General features: G+C 39.1%; 2 protein-coding genes across 2 annotated transcripts; one reads left to right on the top strand and one right to left on the bottom strand.

The window, feature by feature from the left end:
• Nucleotides 1-5659: 5659 nt before the first annotated feature.
• Nucleotides 5660-6608, bottom strand: LOC125376876. Its single transcript, XM_048389262.1, has 3 exons — nt 6423-6608; nt 5922-6230; nt 5660-5809 (listed from the first exon to the last, which is right to left on the bottom strand). Exons 1-3 carry the CDS (start codon nt 6606-6608, stop codon nt 5660-5662), a joined length of 645 nt encoding a protein of 214 aa, XP_048245219.1.
• A 6281-nt stretch (nt 6609-12889) lies between these two features.
• LOC124144671 lies at nt 12890-13489 on the top strand. The gene has a single exon (XM_046514206.1). The coding sequence runs from the start codon at nt 12890-12892 to the stop codon at nt 13487-13489; it is 600 nt and encodes a 199-aa protein (XP_046370162.1).
• The last annotated feature ends 7807 nt before the right edge of the window (nt 13490-21296 follow it).

The following is a 21296-nucleotide window of genomic DNA, read 5'->3' as shown; positions in this document are numbered from 1 at the left end:
CCTTTTACGGCAAGCATGGGTTGGTGAAATCATATTCTACCCCGGGTCTTCGCGGGTCCCTGTCAAGTCTGTGTTTCGTCTTGATGTCCCATGTCATTAAATGGCATCATTTGGCAGGATTGAGGTTTTTGCCATGCATTTTACCCATATGTTTCAGTACTTGTTTGCCAAATTCTGCTCCTCTCAACTTTGCAAAAGACGTTCTGCCCAGGTTCTTCAAGGAAAGTATTACAAATTGGCTTCAAGCATAATCATTAGATACTGAACATTTCGGAAGACGTATAAAAGCTATAGGCCCGATGGCTTCCACATTTGCTGATCATTTTCGACTGCTACTACCAATGTGCTAATTTTAACCGTTTAGCCGCCATCTTGGATTTAAGAATGGGTAGATGCAGTCGGTGAGGTGATTAACTTGTTTGATAGGCATTACTTAGAAGTTGGCGGATGACAAGATAGACACAATTTTATGGATAACAACTTCTTTAATACTGTAAAAAGCATACATGAGTGGGATACCTACCTATGTTATCCCACTCATGTATGCCCTCGTTGTTATTGTTAATCCTCTACTGTTAATCCTCTACTGTTAATCCTCCACTTGCTATATATATTCTGCACTATGTCCCTCATTCAGTCTTGCTTGACAACGGTATAAGGATCTATACCGAAACGTCGCTTTTTACAGTATTAAAGAAGTTGTTATCCATAAAATTGTGTCTATCTTGTGGTGAGGTGATTGTTGCAAAGTTTCAAGTACACCTTACGCTTTAGGAGCCAAAGGCGAAGCATGTTTTAGTGGACAGGCAAGACCAGTCCCCAAGGCGTATTATTAGGGCTCCAAGAACTCAAGGTTATGAGTGAGTGAGTATGGTGTTGGACCTCTTTTAGCATGTTCTACCAATATCCCAGCGGGGGACTCCAGACATGGGCTTCACACATCCCATGCGGGGATTCAAACCCGTGTCTTTGGTGTGTGGATCGAATGCTTTAACAACTAGGCCCAACGCCCAGAAGGCAAAGAGCCCGATTGTTATCGTTCTGTTTTTTATTATATATATTATTTTATGTCAATTGTCAGAAGGTCTAAAAAAATCAGGATCTGCACGCACCTAAAGACAGTGACCCTAAAAAATGTCAAGGCAGTTGACTCAAGGGCTGAGGGAGAATAATTCAAAAATAATTCAGTGAAAGCGACTTAAAAATTACCAATCTCATTAAAATCAGATCTTAGTTCTAGCTATGCTAACAAAGATCTGAGGACATCCCATTACTGGTAACGCCAGAACGACCTTTCACCTGCTGCTTCAAGCTGCTTTCTCGTTCGCTGATGTCGAATTCTTGTTGATCCATTTTTGCGAAAGGTCATTCCGACGTGACCCGTGAGGGTATGTCCTCAGATCATTGTTTAGCGGCAGCGAGAACTTAGATCTGATTTGAATGAGATTGCGACTTTTAGCAGCAGCTATCTCAGAAACCGAGAGCTTGACAGCTTCAAATTTGGGAGTGGCATCAGATGTCCCTCAATTTCGTCTCGACGTATAATGACACTCAGGTCCAGGGGCCACTTGCACAAAGCGATCTTAGCGCTACGACTATTGTAAGCCTATGTTAAAGTATGGGAGTTACGATCATCTTAGCGCTAAGATCGCTTTGTGCAAGTGGGCCCAGGTCCAGGCGAAGCCAGAACACCAATCTTTTAGACCGTAGAGCCAATTACAATGGGGCTATCGCCTGATCAATAGGGGGCTCTTTCTTAAGACTACTTAAAAGGAACGGGGGCACGGGTGGCGATTCGCTGTGCAGAGTTGCGTCCCTTTTGCACGCCAGAAACCTATGATTGTGGGTTCGAATCCAGGTTCGCCCCGATTATGTTTCTAGGTTTGTCGAAACCCCAATTGAAAAAATATAAACAAGAAGTACGAACGACGTAGCGAATCTTGTCAATGCAATAAGAAACAGATTGTTTAGTACATGTATGTTAAAACGTTTTGCCAGTGCTATGGTAAAAGACTGCCCAATCGGACATTTTGTACGGATCTCTTGAGGCCTACAGTGGGTACCTGGGTAGGGTTCAAATCCCGGTTCGCCCCGATTATGTTTCTAGGTTTGTCAGCACCATACCCGTGCTCGTGGGTTTCACCGAAGTGGTAAACGTCTGAGACCTGCATCACTTCGGGCTTTCCTTCCACATTAAGCTGACACGCCGTGATATAACTGGAATCCTGTTAAAAGTGGCGTTAAACCCAACTCACTCACTCACAATATATATTTATTTGGGTATTCTGCAAGAGAAACTTACTGTTGTTGTAATTGGAATATCATTGGACGAATCGCATTTGGACATTTTCTGTCAATTGGAAACTTTAGTAGTTACGTTATGTATGAATTAAATGTTAGAAAATGAATTCGTTTTTTACCTTCGGTGGTGCCCACTGCAAATTACTAGTAGCTGTAATAAAGAATTTGAAACTCAACTTGAAACGGCAAAAATGGTCAAAATATCAAGCCTGCGTACCAGAAATGTATTTGTATATTTGCTGAAATAAATAACATTTACATTATGATCAGTTTGTTTGCGCAGCGTTATGTATGCCATCTTAAATATGTTTCACATAGGTCCATGTCATTCAAAGTTCTAAAATCGACTCGAGCATTTTACTGTAAACATCTTATATGCATAAAAAAGTGCGAGATATCAGAGTTGTCAAAAAGTATTCTATATGATTGTCCACAAGTAGATCAATAATCAGCGTAAATAAAATTAAGTTGTTTATATATGGTTTCCAGTGGTATATAACATATCGAGATCGGCGAATAATACAAAAGATGACAAGCCAAATCCTGAGCTTTCATCGAAGCGTTGTTCCAATGTACCAAAGCCGAAAAGGCAATATTGGGTATCCCACTCTGATATTATGAGAATAAATTTGTTACAAATGGTAACATCACATGTTAAGAAGTACTTCAAGAGATGTACTGGAAAATGTTTTAGAAGATTATAGTGGAATCAGGTACACGTACCTAGAACATTTACCGGTTTAATGGTTTCCGCGAGAACAATTTGGTTTTGTCGGGAAATATGACGTTTGATTTGCCATATGTTGGTCCATATTCACCGAATACCAATTATTGATACATCATTGGAGATGTACGCATATATGGCATCAATCACCATTGATGATCAGTGGATCATTAGTGAGATGACAACCCAAGAAGTAATGATACCCCCAAGTGATATACGGCAAAACCGGGCGAAACGCGATTTATCATCCAAAACTGGCTCCCACAGGAGATATCGCTTGGATGAGATCAAGCGATATCTACACTGTAGATACCGCTGCAATGAAATTACATCACAATGCTTTGCAGACCATTGTGACATCACTGGTTACCATGACATCACAATCAAATGACATCACTAATGGCTCTGCTACTGAAGCTGTTAGCAGTACTTTTTACACTGAAGACACTGCTAATTACTGTCTCCAAATTGAAAAAGTTGGAAGAATGATGTTGGATGATAAATAAAATCTCACCCTCGTGTCTTTTGACATCAAATATATCAACACTCGTTGATAAAAGTGGCAAAAATCCTCGGCAAGCCTCGGAATTTTCCCACTTTTATCAACTCGTGTTGATATATTTGATATAAAAAAACACTCGGGTGAGATTCTCTATATAGTTTACCATACTTTGAAAGGCAACAACTTCGTCCGAACATTTTTCTTGTTAACATTCAAAATCATCTTAAATATGTTTATGGGCTATCTCATTGGGCTAGCACTATAAATCGGCATCAGTACATTCTAGTACAAGAAGCCACACACGAATGTCACGTTCTATTGGAAGTGTTTCCACTAAGTTTGTACCGTTAATCATTATTAGATTTAACGTTTCAAATTAGCACCTGCGTGAGGTGATTATAGGCAACATGGAAAACTCTCAGAACAATGACCTCTCAAAGTGGTTGCTATAGCTACTTGTTAAAATTTGTCACAATATGCATTTTACCACCAAAATACTGCCATCAAAAGAAATCACTTCAACCATCGTTTTCTAATGCATTAATGACATTTTATGAAGACAAATATGGTTGTTCTTTGTTCTACTTGGGGAGGGGTTACTCCTTAAATAAGCCTCGTTTTAAGGGTTGGCGCTACTCTATTATAAGTATGGGAAAAGGGTCTTAAATAGGGCGAATTATCTACATTTGGACCAGGACTCCGTTCCGTTGCTTTTGTAATAAAATGTGCAAAATTTATATATAAATATATTTGAACGAAATCGAACTTCTTAATTTCGACGAGTCAGATGCCACGGTTACATACATTGCAATGGTAAGAGGCCTGGAATACATTGTACCTAAATACCAAATTTGAACGAAATCTCTTAACATCGATCAGTAAGCTCTGCAGCTGTCGCCTTCCGTTGTCATGAAAGTGTTTTCACTAAGTTTGTACCGTTTATCACAACTTTTCATTTAGCAGCTGCGTGATTGATGGGCAACATCGGAAACTGTCACGATAATGACCTCTCAAAGTGGTTGCTATAGCTACTTGTTAACATTTGTCACATGTCTGTGCTCGTGAGACAGGGAGTCATAAGGTGAAAATAGACGGTTATAGAAATCAGAATAGCGATCTTCTTGCAAGTTCAAAAATGTCACATTATGTTTGTTTTAAAACGTGTGTTAAATGAGAACCTAATTTGTCATTTTTAAATTCGCAAAATATGACAACAACCCTCACGAGATTCAGACTGAGTTGAAACGGAGAATTGACGTCATTACAAAATTCCAATAAATTTAAGAAAATGCAAACTTTGTAAAATAGACTGTGTTGAAACCGAGTACCACTTCCTGCTTATTTGTTCCAACTATGTCAAGTAACGGCAACTATATCTCAAAGCAAAGTTCTATTGTCAACCTAACGTTCATAGATTTAATATGCTTCTGTCATCACCAGATACATATATTATTACAAATCTAGCTAAATATCTATATTATGCAAATGATGTAATAAATGCGAAACCGAATGTTTAAAACCTGTCTGTACTCTGCTTTTGTACACAAAGACCTGTGGCCTGTATATGTATTGGAAATAAAATGATTGAATAGATAACGTATAACGTTCATAAACGTATCAGCTGAATGTAACTAAGGAGAAGCGATCTAAAGGATCAACACCCCAGATGACACTGACAATGATCACTGAGTAATACACGAGATCAAATACACAAGCTGATTAGCTAAGCAACTGTATAACGGCAACTGCAACGGTTCTGGGCCGGAAGAGCGAAACCTAGCCATAATCAACTCTAAAATCTCTTCGCTTTCGTGAAGCTACAATAAGATTGGTCACGCTACAGTAAACACGGGATATTGCTGTACTGGGACTCTCAAATTACAAGAAAAACACAGAAATGCGTATACCGTAATCACAGTAGTAATTTACTGATGCTGAAGTATAGTATAGTTGCACAAAAGTACTTTACATTTAACAAACTTAATAACTCTAATACTTTAATATTTCATAGATGTACATTATAATTTCTACAAAATCAAAAATAACATATCTTAAAATATAATGGTAAATACATAAATACATTCTATAATAAATTTGCGGGTGCACTGGCATACACGTTGTGTTCAAGTCATTCACTCCAAGTGGATCAGGTCACCAACTTGATCTGTGTACTCAACTTCGAATTCGCCGATGACGTTGTTGTTGAGAATGTCTTTCAGAGCCTGAAGACGGTTGTCAATCAGCCGGTATCTTGAATGGCGACTTCTACGTTGATTTGTTCTCTTTGAAATAGCGTAACAACTTCAAAAATGTTCGGATGGCTCTTCCTGGCAAGTTTGTTGAGTTTGTGATTCCACCCCTCGACGTTATTGTTAGTGCGATGCCCTTGGTTACCAAAACGGTTCCAGATCTCAGGTCCGAATTGGCGTCCTTCCACCCACGATGAATCTCAGGTCGGGTGGCAGGAAGTTTAGGAAGGGTCTTGTGGCGTTGTCGGTACAGAATGGTCTTCAGGGATGCAAAGGAAGGAATTTCCTTAAGCAGGTCGTCTGGAACTACGTCGTGGTGGCGGCGAAGTCTGGAAATCTCATCTCCGTATATGGTTGGAATCGGCGTTGTTTCCGTCTTAGCACGGTGGATGAGCCTGGACTTGAAAGATTCCACTTCCATCTCATATGGGATAGGTTGGTGGGTATGGTTCACCTGCAATTAAATAATTGCATTTCAACTAATATTAACTATTAACAAATACATACATGTGACAAATACCTTTGGTATCTAAAAATAAGTAATAATAATAAGTAAAATAAATAACCGAATAGTTTTTTAAGCAAAGTCTTTTGAGTCTAATCTGTAAGATTATTATCATCATGATCATGTGCATTATTTTCTTACCTGCAAAGCCGCTTGAAGAATGCTGTTTTCAGTGATCACCGACGCTCTGCAGGCAGCAACAACGCAGTTCCAATACTTCTTCTCACGGACCGTTTTCTTACAACGAAACTTGAATCCCTCATAAAACAAGTGCTGACCACCTCGCACGGTATCAACCATGGTCACTCGAACTTGTGCGTTAGCCATTTTGACCATAGATAAATAAGTTGCACTCTTTATATATACCATCAAATACATCCTGTATGTATTCTTAAGAAACGACTCTCCTCTAAACTCATCGGTATCATAACCTATATCAACTAAGAAACTAATTGTTTGTTCATTTAAGAAACTGATCATCTCTTCTCCTGTGTTTAAACATCCAACTGTATTATTTTTTACGAAACGACTCTCTAGTAAATCTCCTCTCCTCTGTTTGAACAGCACGGGAGCTAATCTAAACTACGCTAATCCGGTGTTTTCATAGTAATTACTCATTTCTCGCTTTCGTAGGACAAATACCAACTTGGGTTTTCGCTTTACTGATACTAGGGAAAATTGGATTTTCGCTAACCAGGCACGACACCACTGCAACTGCATTACCATACATAGCTTAATTAACGCTCTGTCAAAAATCGGCAAACTGTATAGACAGCCAATTTAGCCGGTTGGGATCAGGAAACACTTGAGAGTTAATTAACTCAGCTCTCTAATGAGTGAATAACCTCGTCATTGTTAAATAGTGAGAAATTGGAACTGAGGATCTATCCCTAGAATATGTCTCTTGGAAAATTAAGATAGATGAATGCGCCTGAATATATTTTTCCTTATGGTCTAAAGTTGCTTGAACTGAGGAAGGAAATTCCTGCCTTCCAGAATATACAGGAAAGTGACATACGTGGCGTGAGTATCGAAACTAACAGCAATAAAAAGTTACTTGATTCAATTCTTACTTGCTATTATATTAGTGTTTTTTACCAAAGACATATATCACTGGGTAAAGGTGCATTTTAGTCTTTCAACATCATCCATATAGTCAACCAAATCGTTGAGGAATATATCTTCGTGATAGAGCTTGAGTTTGTTGTCATAAAATCTGACAAAGTACGTGTCCTCGCATTGAAGTCACCAATGATAAAAATACTATTGTCGCAATCTACTGACAATTTACACGAGATTTCAATATGCAGTTTTGGAAATGTTTCGTCAGAGTAATATAGCGAACCCTCTGGTGGGATATATGAGATAACAATATTTACATCTCCAATACAGGGTACATTTAATATTTCATGGGAAGCGAGAAACCATATAGCATATTCCGAGGATTCGGCCATTCTTCGGAAATGCTGTACATATTCATGCTTCATAGCAACGGCTATACTGCCTGATTTTCTACCAGTACTTGTAATTATATGTTTATAAAACATTGCATATCCAGGAATGTCAATACAATCAAATTCATGTAGTTTTGTTCAACAAAGCATAAAATTTCATAATTTGAAATAAAATTCGTAAATTCAGGAATAAGTTATCTCGATTTCACACCACACACATTTAAATAAATCAGTTTAAAATGAGAACCCTCACTGTTACGTGATATGAAAGCGCCTGTTGGCGAGGGCTCATTCATACACAGGCTGCTCTGTTGGTATATCATTATCTGCATGTACACGAATATCGTTTCAATTAGATTCACATGCTTTTTTGTTGATGGGTGACACAATATTGTTATTTGTAACATACACATCACAATGGTCTTCACGCACAACATTTAGCGAAATATTTACATTATCATTTTCATTGGCAGCGTTTAGACCTACGTTCATTGTATGCCTAGAGATGTGCTAAGTCACGATCGATCCTCTTCGATCCTCTTCGATTCGTTGCGTCTTGCGTAGTTGTTTATCTCGGGAATATTCGAGAACATTGGCATACGAAGATCTGAGTGACCACACAGACTGTCCCGAATTTTCGAACGGATTCTCGCCAGGGAAACACCGTCTATTGTTAATAAACAGTCTATCAACAGTTAGACTTGCCTTAAGTCCTCTGCGTTTAGCCTCTTTCAGCAAAGGGAGAAGCTCTCGTCGCCGTTCAAAATTTCAGGTGGGAACTGTTCATTAACGCCAAACTTTGTGTCCTTCAGGTTCTTCGCACTGGTTAGAACGTTCCATCTCTCATCAGAATTAGTGAACTTAGCCACTATCCTACGGGATCTGTTTTCATTTCGTGGTCCCATTCCATGAACTCTCACAAGGTTAATCTCTGTGTTACGCTTCATCTCCCGCTTCACGAAGTCCTTTATGATATCTTTCTGCTCTTCGCCAATCATCTCCGGTATGCAATGAAATAAGAGGCCGTCTCTCATTGATCTCACTTTAAGATCCACTCCAGCTTCTTTCATATTACTCTGTTGTTGGTACAGGGAGTCTACATCGTAATATATATCATCCACATCCCTACCGATTCTAGCACATTCCTACGAAGTGTAGTCAATATGCTCTTTCAGCCGCTTTCGTTCTTTAGTGCTTTCAGAATTAAATTCTAGGCTTGCTGAGACACAATTCTGGACACAAGTAGTTTACCTACCCTTGTGATGGTCTGCTTCAGGGTATTTTCAAACGAGGTCAGTTTACCATCAATCATTGTGAGTTTATCATCAATGCTGTCTACTCGCTGCACCTTCTGCTGTACATAGTGTACCATGCCAGTCAGGTGACGCATCTGATCAAACAATGTCTTGACCCAGCTAGTACTATTCGAATCAACACTGCCCTGACTCTGAGATCCCGATATGTTCAGCTGGCTTGAATAGTCCATGTCCTGTGTATTTCCCAGTGTCATTGGTGGGTTAGGCAGTTGTTGAGTAAATCCGTGGGAGGTTAGAGATGTCATATTCAGGGCGATTCACACGATCCTGAACAAATCAAATCATTATGCCTTGATTGGTTGATTGTTCCAAAACTGTTGGAGATGCTGCTTTTGTTAATATGGTGTTCATATCTGTTTCCTATTTACATAATAGGTCACGGAAGTTATCAGACAAAATGATGTGTGAATCGACAAATGATCAATTCGTTCGTCTCCTGGGGGCACGGGTGACACCCCATAGTCGTGTATTTGAATTCCAGATAATCCCCCTTATTTTAATAATTGTTTTTTTTATTTTCTTCGCTATTGCCAATCTGAAAGATGTTTGTTTTTGCTTTTACAGGTACGGCAATATTTTTAAAGGAAATTTCATTAAAACGTGAAAATACCTAACCTGTCCTGTTCTTGTTCTCTACTACACGCAATGAAATGGTCTCCTGTGTGTGAAGAAGTGTGACAATAACATCGCGTCTGAGGGATAATTCCAAAGTTTTCATTACAAAATCTCCACACAGAAAAAAACAACAAACAATTTTATGTAACCGTTTATTGTCTATGTAGTGGTCCTTGTTTTGGAGCTGTGGGAGATGCGATCTATCAACTGCACCAAATGAAATGGCCTCCTGTGTATGAAGTGTGATGACGATGGTCTGAGGGAGACTTAAAAAGCTCCATAACAAGATCCCTACAAAGAGAATAAAATTATTTTTGTTTGTTAATTCTTTGTGTAAGGATATTGTTATGGAGCTTTGGAATCCCGTACACGATCCGGTGTACAATAGGTCTTCAGCTAACGGGATCGGGTGGTCGGGCTTGGTGGTTGGGTGACTTGGATGATGCATGTCATTGTATCCCAATTGCGTAGATCGATGTTCATTATGTCAACTACTGGACTATTATTTACAGACCGCCATCATGTGGCTGGAATATTGCTGAGTGCGACCAAGTTAAAGATGTTATAGGCAGTATGATGTATTTTAAACAATTTTGTAAATGCATTACATAGTTACTGTTACTGAGATTTAGTAGAAGTTAATAGCTTTGTGGTTTGGCAATAATTGTTTGAAATGTAGCACTATCTAATTTATGCAGTGGTGTGGAGGTTACTATATTTAGACGTCTTTTGAATCCAGTGTAATCTAGAATCATGGGCTTTAGTAAATTGACGTCATAAGAGATTTTAACCATTTTGGCGGCCATCTTGGATTTTTTACCACCAGGTGGCACTGCTGAGGTGGATCCATATCCAGAAATGTACGAAATGGTTCAATGTATAAGTGTGCCAAGTTTGGTGCTCTTAACGTAAAGTGCACAATTTTGACTAAAATCCAGCCTTAACCGCCCACTAGTGAGTGAGTGAGTGAGTTTGGTTTGACGCCGCTTTTGGCAATATTCCAGCAATATCACGGCGGGGGACACAAGAAATGGGCTTCACACATTGTACCCATGTCGGGAATCGAACCCGGGTCTTCGAACCACTAGGCTACCCGACCGCCCCTAACCGCCCCACTAAGTGTAATCTCGAATCATGAGCTAGAAGAGTCCAGTATTGTATAGAACCTTCTGGGCGATACCTAGACTATATAAAGGGGCAAGGACGTGCATATTGCATTTCACATTACATCAAGACCATCGGTCGTTTGAAGATAATTGTTTTCCCCCTGGATATACAGTCTAGGCTTTTATTGGAAACTTGACCAATGTTTCTGCAAGGGGAATTTTATTACCACTGCTTTTATAGTATGTTTTGCCACACTGTTGTGTACTGCCATTGTAATTGCTGTGCGGTAATTTGTATTAATTTTCAAATCTAGTTCATTTGGTAATACAATTGTTCATTGTATACCATTCCTTTGTTGTTTGTTGGTTTCACATTGAATTGCGTACATATTTCTAGTATAACATATTGTTTCAATTTGGAAGTCGGCACGTAACACTCTGTAATTTGTTTTCCTATTGTTATACAGCTAATAACGCCATCAGGTCGTCTATTCACATTCACAATTCATGACGAACCGACCAACAAGTCTCACATACACAACTACGAGGACACTTCGAATTCCTTTGACCCTGACGACCTTGACCTCGAGGACACAGTCACAGACGCTGATGCTACGTCACCGACTTCCGCCACTTCACACTCATATAGGTGAGGTGAGGTGAGGTGAGGTGAGGTGAGGTGAGGTGAGGTGAAATTAGGTTGTGTGTGGCTGCTTGTACTAGTCCGGACTGATGCCGATTTATAGTGCTAGCTCACTGAGATACCATGTCGCGGTTTAACATGACTACCCAACTCAGACAAAGTATACTGACTCCGAGCCGACAAGTCCTTGTTTTAGCCCCTTCATGCCGAGCGCCAGACAGGGTAACAACAAGTACCATCTTTTAACGCCTTTTGTATGACGCGGCCGGGGATCCAACCCTGTTTACCCCTTGTGTTTGTCAAGGCCAGAGACTGAGTCGCGATCACTTCAGGGCGGGCTCTTCCTCAAACAGCTTGCAATATTAAACACCAGCCTATAAGTTTCATATTTTGCACCTTTTTTTATATCAGTGTGTTTTTGATACCATCCTGTCTGGCCGGATTAAAAAATATTGGAAGAGCATTCAAAGCATGAAGGGGCAGTTGGGTAGCCTAGTGGTTAAAGCGTTCCCTCGTCACACTGAAAGCCCAGGTTCGCTTCCCTTCATGAGTACAATGTGTGAAGCCCATTTCTGGTGTCCAATTTGGACATGACCTCCACATGTATAACATACAACTTTCTGAAAACTTTACTGAGGCCTTGTATGTTGTAAATTTGATCGTACAACATCTGAGCAAGAGTTGTATGACGCCGATCGAAATCTTGGGAGAAAGAACATTTTCGATTGTACCTCGAAAGTTGTGAAATGTAGACACCATGGACTGGAGTTGCAGGAATTTTAGTCATAAAGGGAAGCTGAAGACATCCATCTTGTCATACCGTCTTGTGGAGAGTGTTTTGTCACTCTGAATCTTTATGTATAGATCTAAATATGCAACTGATGGAACTGGCTATTTGATGGTTATCAAATACACTTTCACGTACATGTATATGAAACAACTAGGTTCAAGCACCTTATTTACACCTAGGCCGACCCAGTGGCATTCAAGTCTTGTGCGATCTTTTCATCATCCGGATGCCTGAAACCCTGTCATGATTGGTAATGCCCTCCCGCGCCAGCACATCCTGTCAATTCAGGCGCAGATATCTCACCACATGGGGTGGATAAGATAACACTAAGCATACATGTTAATTGATTTATTGCAGGTTCAAACTAATCATCTGTCCTTGCTGAGGTTCAAGCAATGATGACACCAGAGTGCCCTGTTACTCCTCTAGAATTCATTCTTTTATTATTTATTACTAAGTTTCTTTCTTGTAACATAATTTGTTTTATCAACTCATCTATAGGGCCTGACCATATTTTCACATGAACATGATGACTCAAGATGGATTGTGTTGTGTATTGAAGTTCTGTCACAAGACGTTCAATCATATTAACACAAATGTTCCCCAAATAGCCATGACTAAGTACAGCATTCGCTATAAAAGACAGCAGCACACTGAGAGTTCCATTCAACGGGAAGCTGAAGGATGACTACGGCCGAGAGAAAATCAGTCCTGCGCGTCATGGTTGTTGGAGTGCCTGGTGTGGGCAAACGAGCTGTCGTCGAGGACTTCATTGAGATGAGAGCGGATCTTGGTGAAAAAACGACTTCCTTTGAACACGGACATAAATGGACCATACAAGACTGTGAGGTAACGTTTCATATCGTTGACGTATCACCAGACACTGTTTCTGACAAAGCTTTGAAGAGACAGATACGGGCCTGTGACGTCTTCATTCTGATGCACTTAGTAGAGGAAAAGAAGTCTTTTGAGGTATTGCCTCTCATCAAGGATGTCATCCTCCAAGAGAAAGGCATGGAAACAGATTTGCCAGTGTTTGTGGTCGGACATAGAGTGGACTTTAAGGAACTGGTGGTGGAGTCCAAGATAGCTTCGACGGTGGTCTGGGACTGGATGATGAACTATAGGGAACTCTTTGAAGGTAACCAGAAGCACAACAGCAAACTATTTGGAGACATTATGGAGAGGTGGTTTGGTACTTCCTTTGTGGCAAACGTGCAAGAAAGAAAACAGAAGCGTAAAAAATCATTCTTCCAAAGATTGTTTAAAAACTTGAAACTTTAACATCGATATATATTCTCGAGAACCTGGACATTATATATCTGATTGAACGGGACTATTTTGAATGTGACTGGCATGTGATGAAAATGGTATGCTTTCCATTTTTCGTAATGCAGTGCACCGAAAGACTGTAAGTGTTCACTGTTCCAAAATCATTTGTGAATTAAACCTTCTATGTTTGTATATATTCGTGTGATTAAACCTAATGCTGTGAAATGAGTTGGGTGTTAATTTGTTTTGTGACCAGCAAAGACCCTGGCATTGACGAGATACGACATCACTATTTCAGCAAGAACACCACAAACCAGCAATTCATTGACAGCAAGACAATTGCAAACCAGTACGATCCTAGAATAACAGAGTAAATCTCTCCAGAGTAAAATCACACAATACAATGGTCAGGGTCTCGTCTCACAAAGCGATGGAAGAGATATGATTATTGTAACCTGCAAATTTGTAGCTGGGACAATACTAGTCGAGTTAAAATCACTGGTCAGATGTGAACTCTATACTCTCTGTTCAGCACAAATAGACATTTGACATTATTAAAGGATGTTTTAACACGTTACCAGTTATCACCTTAACAGTTATCGCGAACACAAAAAATTATCTCTATTTAATAATCATTAATAAACACCTGCTCATGGTATTGTCGGAATCGTACCATCGACTCTGCTTTCAGCAGACATTTCTTATGAATGTCTAAAGGATTTTGTCTCTTTTATTAACCATAGATACAGTTATATATCTATCTTAAGAGGTTCAGGACAATTTGTCATAGGTGAAAGCAAATGTCATCTGAAGTTTACTAAGAAAACAATATGTAAAATGCTGGACTTACTCATTGAGAACAGGTATGTGAAATTACTTAGCCAGGAAGTAGACATCCACTCATCCACATAATACTCTTCATCTAATTGAAAGACCTAAACCAGAAAGAAAGGAGATTAATGAGACTGCCTCATATGTTTCGTATTTAGATCTATGCAGACAGATTCAGAGTGACACTCTCCACAAGACTGTATGACGAGAGGGAAGACTTCAACTGCCTAAATGTCAACTTTCCCTGCACCTTGAATTTGATGAGTCAGGATGAGACAATTTTACCATCTCATGCAAAATTAGGCACCGACAGTATGTTCTATGCTAAAACAAAATGGCAGCAGAGATTGGCATCATCCTTATAAGGACGTCATCTCTATGGCATCGATCCTTTTATTACTAACTTACAATTATCTAGAAACAACCGGAGAGAAGAGGTTCTCTAACCAGACTTGCCCCGTGAGGTCGAGGACGGGAGTCTGGTACTTGAGGGCACTGGAGCCAGTGATCATTTTGCCCAACACACCACTTTGACCCTTACTTCACCTAGATGGGTGTTAGAATTGACCCGATTCTAGCAATCGGCTGGTCATGCCATGGCCTGTGCACGGAAAACTTTTATTTAGAAATATGAAAGAATATAATTTGTTCATCATGGAATATGATAACGTTATTGATGCAAATTTATATTTTTCCTTGAATCCTATGCCAGGAGGTCGTGGCTTATGGGCCAATCTGGTGATATGGACCACTGAATTCGGTGTTTATATATGAAAATGCCATGGGCCGAACCAGCCTGACATTTGTCCTTTTATTAACAAGGTCTTTTCATGTTTATATTTCAGGAGTATTAACACCCCTACAACTCTGGTGTTGCAGCCTGGTTTCCACTGTGGCACCGTCCTCTATGGTTGGTGGGTGAGCTTGGGTGGTAAAATATTTTCTTCCAACATGGCTTTCAATACTCATTCTGGTTTATGAAACAAAACACAGGCATATAAATTCCCTTTCATCTGAGTGAGTGAGTGAGTGAGTGAGTGAGTGAGTGAGTGAGTGAGTGAGTGAGTGAGTGAGTGAGTGAGTGAGTGAGTGAGTGAGTGAGTGAGTGAGTGAGTGAGAGAGAGTGTCTCAGCCATTTGGTGTCGAGAACAAATTGAAAGCTAAATACCTGTCACAAAGGACAGTAAAACATTAGCGTGATATCACAGATTGATAAAAACTAACAAACTCAAACACTTAAACCTCTAACCAACATATATACATCAACTTTATTTTTATATAATTAAACTACAAGCTATATACCACCAGTGACTTAAACCAGGCCATGGGGACTTACAGTGCTTTAGCTACCTGCATGAATCCCCAACAGGATTTAAGTCACAATTCTAGTCACTGATAGTTGTAGTCAAAACTAGCCATACATTAAGACACAATCCAAATATTAAGTGTATTAAAATTCTAGTTCTCTGCAATGTTCTTAGATGTAATGAGGATTTATGTGTCACTATCAGGGGACAATGATTTTACTGTACTTCAACCCCATTAAATGCCACAACCAGAATATCATAAGTTATCAATTATTCAAAAGCTATTGATCAGTCCTATTTCTTAATAGTTCTATTTCCTAAAAATATATTATTAAATGAGAATTGACTTTGATAAAAATATCCCTTGAATTTGAAACTTGATAAAAAGTACCACATGTGAGAGAAAACTCTACACAGTCAAGTAAAACGTGCTTGAGAGTGATTCTCCCATCACAAGGGATGAAAAAATGAGGATCTTCACCTTTCAATAAATATGAGTATAACGACTGTGGCCAATGCAGAATCGTTGCAGAATAACTGGCAACGTAAGTAAGTTTAACCTATAGTTGGTTTTATCTCGTGAAGTTTGTACTGGGTATTCCACCTTGTCCGCATTAACTGCCTGATATAATTTCTGATATCAGGTTTATTATCAGAGTACGGTATCAAAAGGTGGGACCCAGATTTTCCCAGAGTTGCTTTAGCTGTAGCCCAGCTTTTGTGTTTCCGATTATGCCGACATGACTCGGTAACCAACAAAAAACGATGTCGTATTGGCCAGTAGAAAGATCATTATACAACTCTGAAATGTCAACAAGATATGGATGAGTGGAAGATACATGTTTTAGTGCCCGAAGGCATGACAGGGAAGCTGATAGATGAAAAATTGTTTAGATTTTGATTTATGTTGAACATATTCCAAGGCAGTCAGAATAGCCTTTGCTTCAACAGTGAAAATTGAGCTACAGTTTGGTTTTCAGAAAGATATCCTTTTTGATCCAACGACAGAGGCACTTTGTCACCGTCCTTGGATCCATCTGTAAATATGTGAGTCATAGTTTACTCTCACTTGTAGATATTCCTGTTGAAAAACCAATTGATTTGTGTCAGATGTTTTAAATTGATTAAGAGTAAGATCTACTTCGGGCCGGGGACTATTTGCCAAGGAGGGGAAGACAAAGGCCGATAAGGAGAAATAAGGTCTAAATTAATATTAGCGGCTTTAATGTGGGGTTTAATCCGAATTCCCAGTGGTGGAACCAGCTTAGATTTACTTTGAAATACCTCTTCATAAGCAGGTTTAAAAACACAGGTGTGGGCAGGGTTTAATGGGTTAGAGTGCAATTTTGTAACATAGTGAAGGGATAACTTGATACGACGGTGCTACAAAGAAGGTTCATCAGCTTGTACATGTAGCCTATCAAGTGGAGACGTTTCTAAATGCGCCACGACACAGCCTTAGTCCCTGATGATGTATGGAATCTCATTTCTCTAAATTACTTCTGCAGGCTCCACCATAAACAATGGAACCATAATTCAATTTAGACCGGATCAGGGATCTATACAAGTGAAGGGGGGTTTTCTTATCTCCACCCCACTTTGAATTTGCAACTACTTTCATCAAGTCTAGAGCCTTCAGACATTTAGTCTTAAGATATTTGATATGTGGCTGAAACGTCAAATGCCGATCAAAAATGAGACCCAGGAACATGGCTTCCTCTACAACTTTGATAGGATTGCTGTCTCAAAATAGTTCGGGGTCTTTATGATACTTGTTGATTGGTTGGTTTGTTTGTTTTTGTTTAACGTCGCTCTCAGCAATAGTACAGCTATATGACCACAGTCTGTAAATAATCGAGTCTGGACCAGAAAATCCACTGATTGATATCATGAGCATCGATCCACAGAATTAGGATCGATGTGATGGTACTTGTTCTTCCTGCTAAAATTAATACAGTTGGTCTTGGCTTTTGAAAATTTAAAGCCATTTTCGTGTGACCATTTCTGAATTTCATTAAGACATAACTGTAGTTGTCTTTCTATAGCATGCATATTTTTGTCACAACATGAAATATTGAAAAATTGAAGTCATCCAGAAAAAGTGAGTCATTTAAAATTTTGGAAACGCTATTGATCTTTATAAAAATTGAAGTCATCCAGAAAAAGTGAGTCATTTAAAATTTTGGAAACGCTATTGATCTTTATATGCTAAATAAAGTGACAGACAAAATACTGCCCTGTGGGACACCCTGATCCTGATCATAATGGTCAGACAGGGTATGACCCACACGGACTTGAAACTGTCTGCCTGTTAAAAACTTGGATACAAACTGAGGTAAACGACCTCTCAATCCAAAGTCATGTAAATCTTTAAGAATTCTATGCTTCCACGTTGTATCGTATGCTTGTGAAAAGAACTAAAAAGTTGGAAACAGCATGTTGTTTGTTGACAATGGCATTTTTGTCATACGATTCTAAACGTACCAGATGATCAATGGTACTTCTGGTTTTATGGAAACCACATTGAATATTTGTAATGAGGTTGTTGGTTTCCAGGTACCATATTAAACGATTATTTACAATCCATTCCATAGTTTTACAAACACAGCTAGTTAATGATATTAGTCTATACTTTGATGGATCAGAATAATCCCGTCCAGGTTTAGGTATGGGGATTACAGTGGCATTATGCCATGATGGAGGAAAGTTCCCCGAAGTCCAAGTCTGATAAAAAAAAGTCTAAAAGTGTCTCAAGACATGTCTAAGGCAAATGCTTCAGGAGCTGATAGTGTATATTGTCATCACATGTCGCAGTATCATGAGCTTGGTCAAGGGCAGTATGTAGCTCATGGAGTGAAAACACTTCAATAAAATCTTCACCAGTATCTGAGGTAAAATTAATACTTTTCTTTTCCTCTTGTTTCTGGTATTTTAGTTGTTAGTTTCTGATCACCATCTTTGAGATGGTGAATCCTAGATTTGGAACATGTTCCTTTAATCTTCTGAATCATATTCCATACCTTGGACATACGTGTCTGGGAATTGATCCTTGAGACATAATTTCTCCATGACACACGTTAATTCTATTTAAAAGTATGTTTTGCTTTAGCATTTGTAATTTTACCATGAAATTATGAACAGTAGGGTTTCGGCAAAGATATTTTTCAGCCTTTTCCCTAATCTTTCTAGCTTGTTTGCATGTATTATCAAACAATGGTTTTTGTATGTGTGGGTTTGCAGAGGACTTTGGTATCGTTTCATCAGCAATTTCATTCAGTTGTTCCGAGAACAACTTAATATGGCCAGAAGCATTCTTGAGAATGTTACGTGTTAACAGTACAGAGGTTTTGAGGTTTTGAAACAAAGACCAGTTGGCCTTATTAAAATTCCACCGTGATGAGGGCGGAACGTCAGATGGGTTCTTAGTTTTCAGGAAATGGGAAATGGTCGCTTCCACACAAATCATCATGAACCGACCAAGTAAATTCACTTAACAAGTAAGAATCTGATAGCAAGAGATCTAACGCAGAATACGTCCTAGTAGCAGGATGTATATATGTATATTAACCATTATTAAAAAAACATGAGTTATTATCGGAAATAAATTCCTCAAGGAGCTTCCCTTTAGAAGATTGTATATCAGAACGCTGAAGAGTAGAGGTGGGAGGAATATATAGAGAGCACACAGTAAATGATATGTGAGTCGTACTGCAATAGCTTCGAGATTGGTATCAATGGACACAGGACTGTGAATCACACCCTGTCGCACCAGGATGGAAGATGCTCCAGTGGCTTTAACACCCTGAGGAGAAAATGAATGATATGAACTGTACTGATGGAAGTCAAATATATTTGATTGTTTGTGATATGTCTCCTGAAGACAAATTGCTGATGGTTTAAAATATTGTACCAATAATTGAATTTAAGTAAGATTGGTCCTCAGACCTCTGCATTTCCACTGAATTAGTGAGTCTCCATTATATATGTTAGGAGGTGGAAGTACAGTGATAAAGTGTAAAACAATGCAACAATTTTTATCCACATTTTACACTATTTTATAAAACAACTTTTCTAAAACAAATTAAACTAACCTGAAGTGTGGTTTTCACAAACCCAGCAAGAAAAGAATACGTGTTCCCACTCCTGATGTCCCCAGCCAAGTAATCATGCATGTAGCATGCTCGCAGCACGAAAAGCATGTGCATTGCCAAACCAATCAAACTGGTTCTACTTGGTTTACCGAAACTTGTAGCCAATCAAATATGAGGACACACTTCTTGTTTAGAAATGACACCTTACAATAACTATGAGGCTCTCTTTGGACTGGGGGCCCTTATTTGGGTTGTGGGGAATATTCATTGTTCTTGGAAATACTAAGTTAATCATGTTGAACTTAAAATCCACCACCAAATAACTTCAAATAACATTATTCTCAACCCTTCTACACATGTCTTAAGAACGTCTCCAATTGAGAGAAATGAGATTCCATACATCATCAGGGACTAAGGCTGTGTCGTGGCGCATTTAGAACGTCTCCACTTGATAGCCTGCATGTAGAAGCTGATGAACCTTCTTTGCAGCACCGTCGTATCAAGTTATTCCTTCACTATGTTACTAAATTACATTTTAACCCATTAAACCTTGCCTACACCTGTATTTTCAAACCTGAGTTGTTTCAAAGTAAATTTAAGCTGGTTCCATCACTTGGAATTCGGATTGAACCCCACATTAAAGCTGATAATATTAATTTAGATCTTATTACTCCTTATCGGCTTTTGTCTTCTCCCCCTTGGCAAAAAGTCTGGTCGGAAGTAGATCTTACTCTTACTCAATTAAAATTTCAAAATCTGACACAAATCAATTGGTTTTTCGCCAGGAATATCTATGTCTGGCTTTAGTCACTGGTGTTATAAAGCTCGTATTTTAATAGTATAAAATGTAAAGTTGATGTATATATGTTGGTTAGAAGTTTTAGTGTTTGAATTGTTTAGTTTGTATCAATCATCTAATCATGCTAATGTTTTACTGTCCTTTTAGCTTTCAGTTTGTTCTCGTCACTATATGGCTGAGATACTCTCGATGTGACGTTAAATATTAATTCACTCACTGATAATTTGTGTTCGCGATAACTGTTAAGGTGATAACTGATAACTGATAACGTATTAAAACATCCTATAATAATGTCAAATGTCTATTTGTGCTGAATAGAGTGTATAGAGTTCACATCTGACCAATGATTGTAACTCGACTAGTATTGTCCCAGCTACAAATTTGCAGGTTACAATAATCATATCTCTTCCATCGCTTTGTGAGACGAGACCCTGACCATTGTATTGTGTGATTTTACTCTGGAGAGATTTACTCTGTTATTCTAGGATCGTGCGTGTTTGCGTTTGTCAATGAATTGCTGGTTTGTGGTGTTCTTGCTGAAATGACCGACTCCGTGGTCTTGTGGTAGAGCGTCCTCCCGGAGAGCGGAAGGACCGGGGTTCTATCCCCGGCCGCGTCATACCAAAAGACGTTTAAAAAATGGTACTTGTTGCTAGGCAATAGTAGGCATAGAGGGCCTACAACTGGTCGGCTCGGAGTCAGTATACTGTGTCTGCGTGGGGTATTCTTGTTAAACTGCGGCATGGTATCTAAGTGAGCTAGCACTATAAATCGGCATCAGTCCGGAGGAG

This window comes from Haliotis rufescens, unplaced genomic scaffold, assembly GCF_023055435.1.
Source record: "Haliotis rufescens isolate VD_foot unplaced genomic scaffold, xgHalRufe1.0.p SCAF_8, whole genome shotgun sequence".
Taxonomy (NCBI): Eukaryota; Metazoa; Mollusca; class Gastropoda; order Lepetellida; family Haliotidae; genus Haliotis; species Haliotis rufescens.
Note: the sequence above shows the minus strand (reverse complement) of the source record. Positions and strands in the feature narration are given on the sequence as shown.

Coding starts and splice junctions, on each gene's coding strand:
- LOC125376876 (XM_048389262.1), bottom strand. CDS start 6,608: ATGGCTAACGCACAAGTTCGAGTGACCATGGTTGATACCGTGCGAGGT. Junction 6,231..6,422: donor TTCTTCAAGCGGCTTTGCAG/GTAAGAAAATAA, acceptor ATTTAATTGCAG/GTGAACCATACCCACCAACC. Junction 5,810..5,921: donor TGAGATCTGGAACCGTTTTG/GTAACCAAGGGC, acceptor GCTATTTCAAAG/AGAACAAATCAACGTAGAAG.
- LOC124144671 (XM_046514206.1), top strand. CDS start 12,890: ATGACTACGGCCGAGAGAAAATCAGTCCTGCGCGTCATGGTTGTTGGA.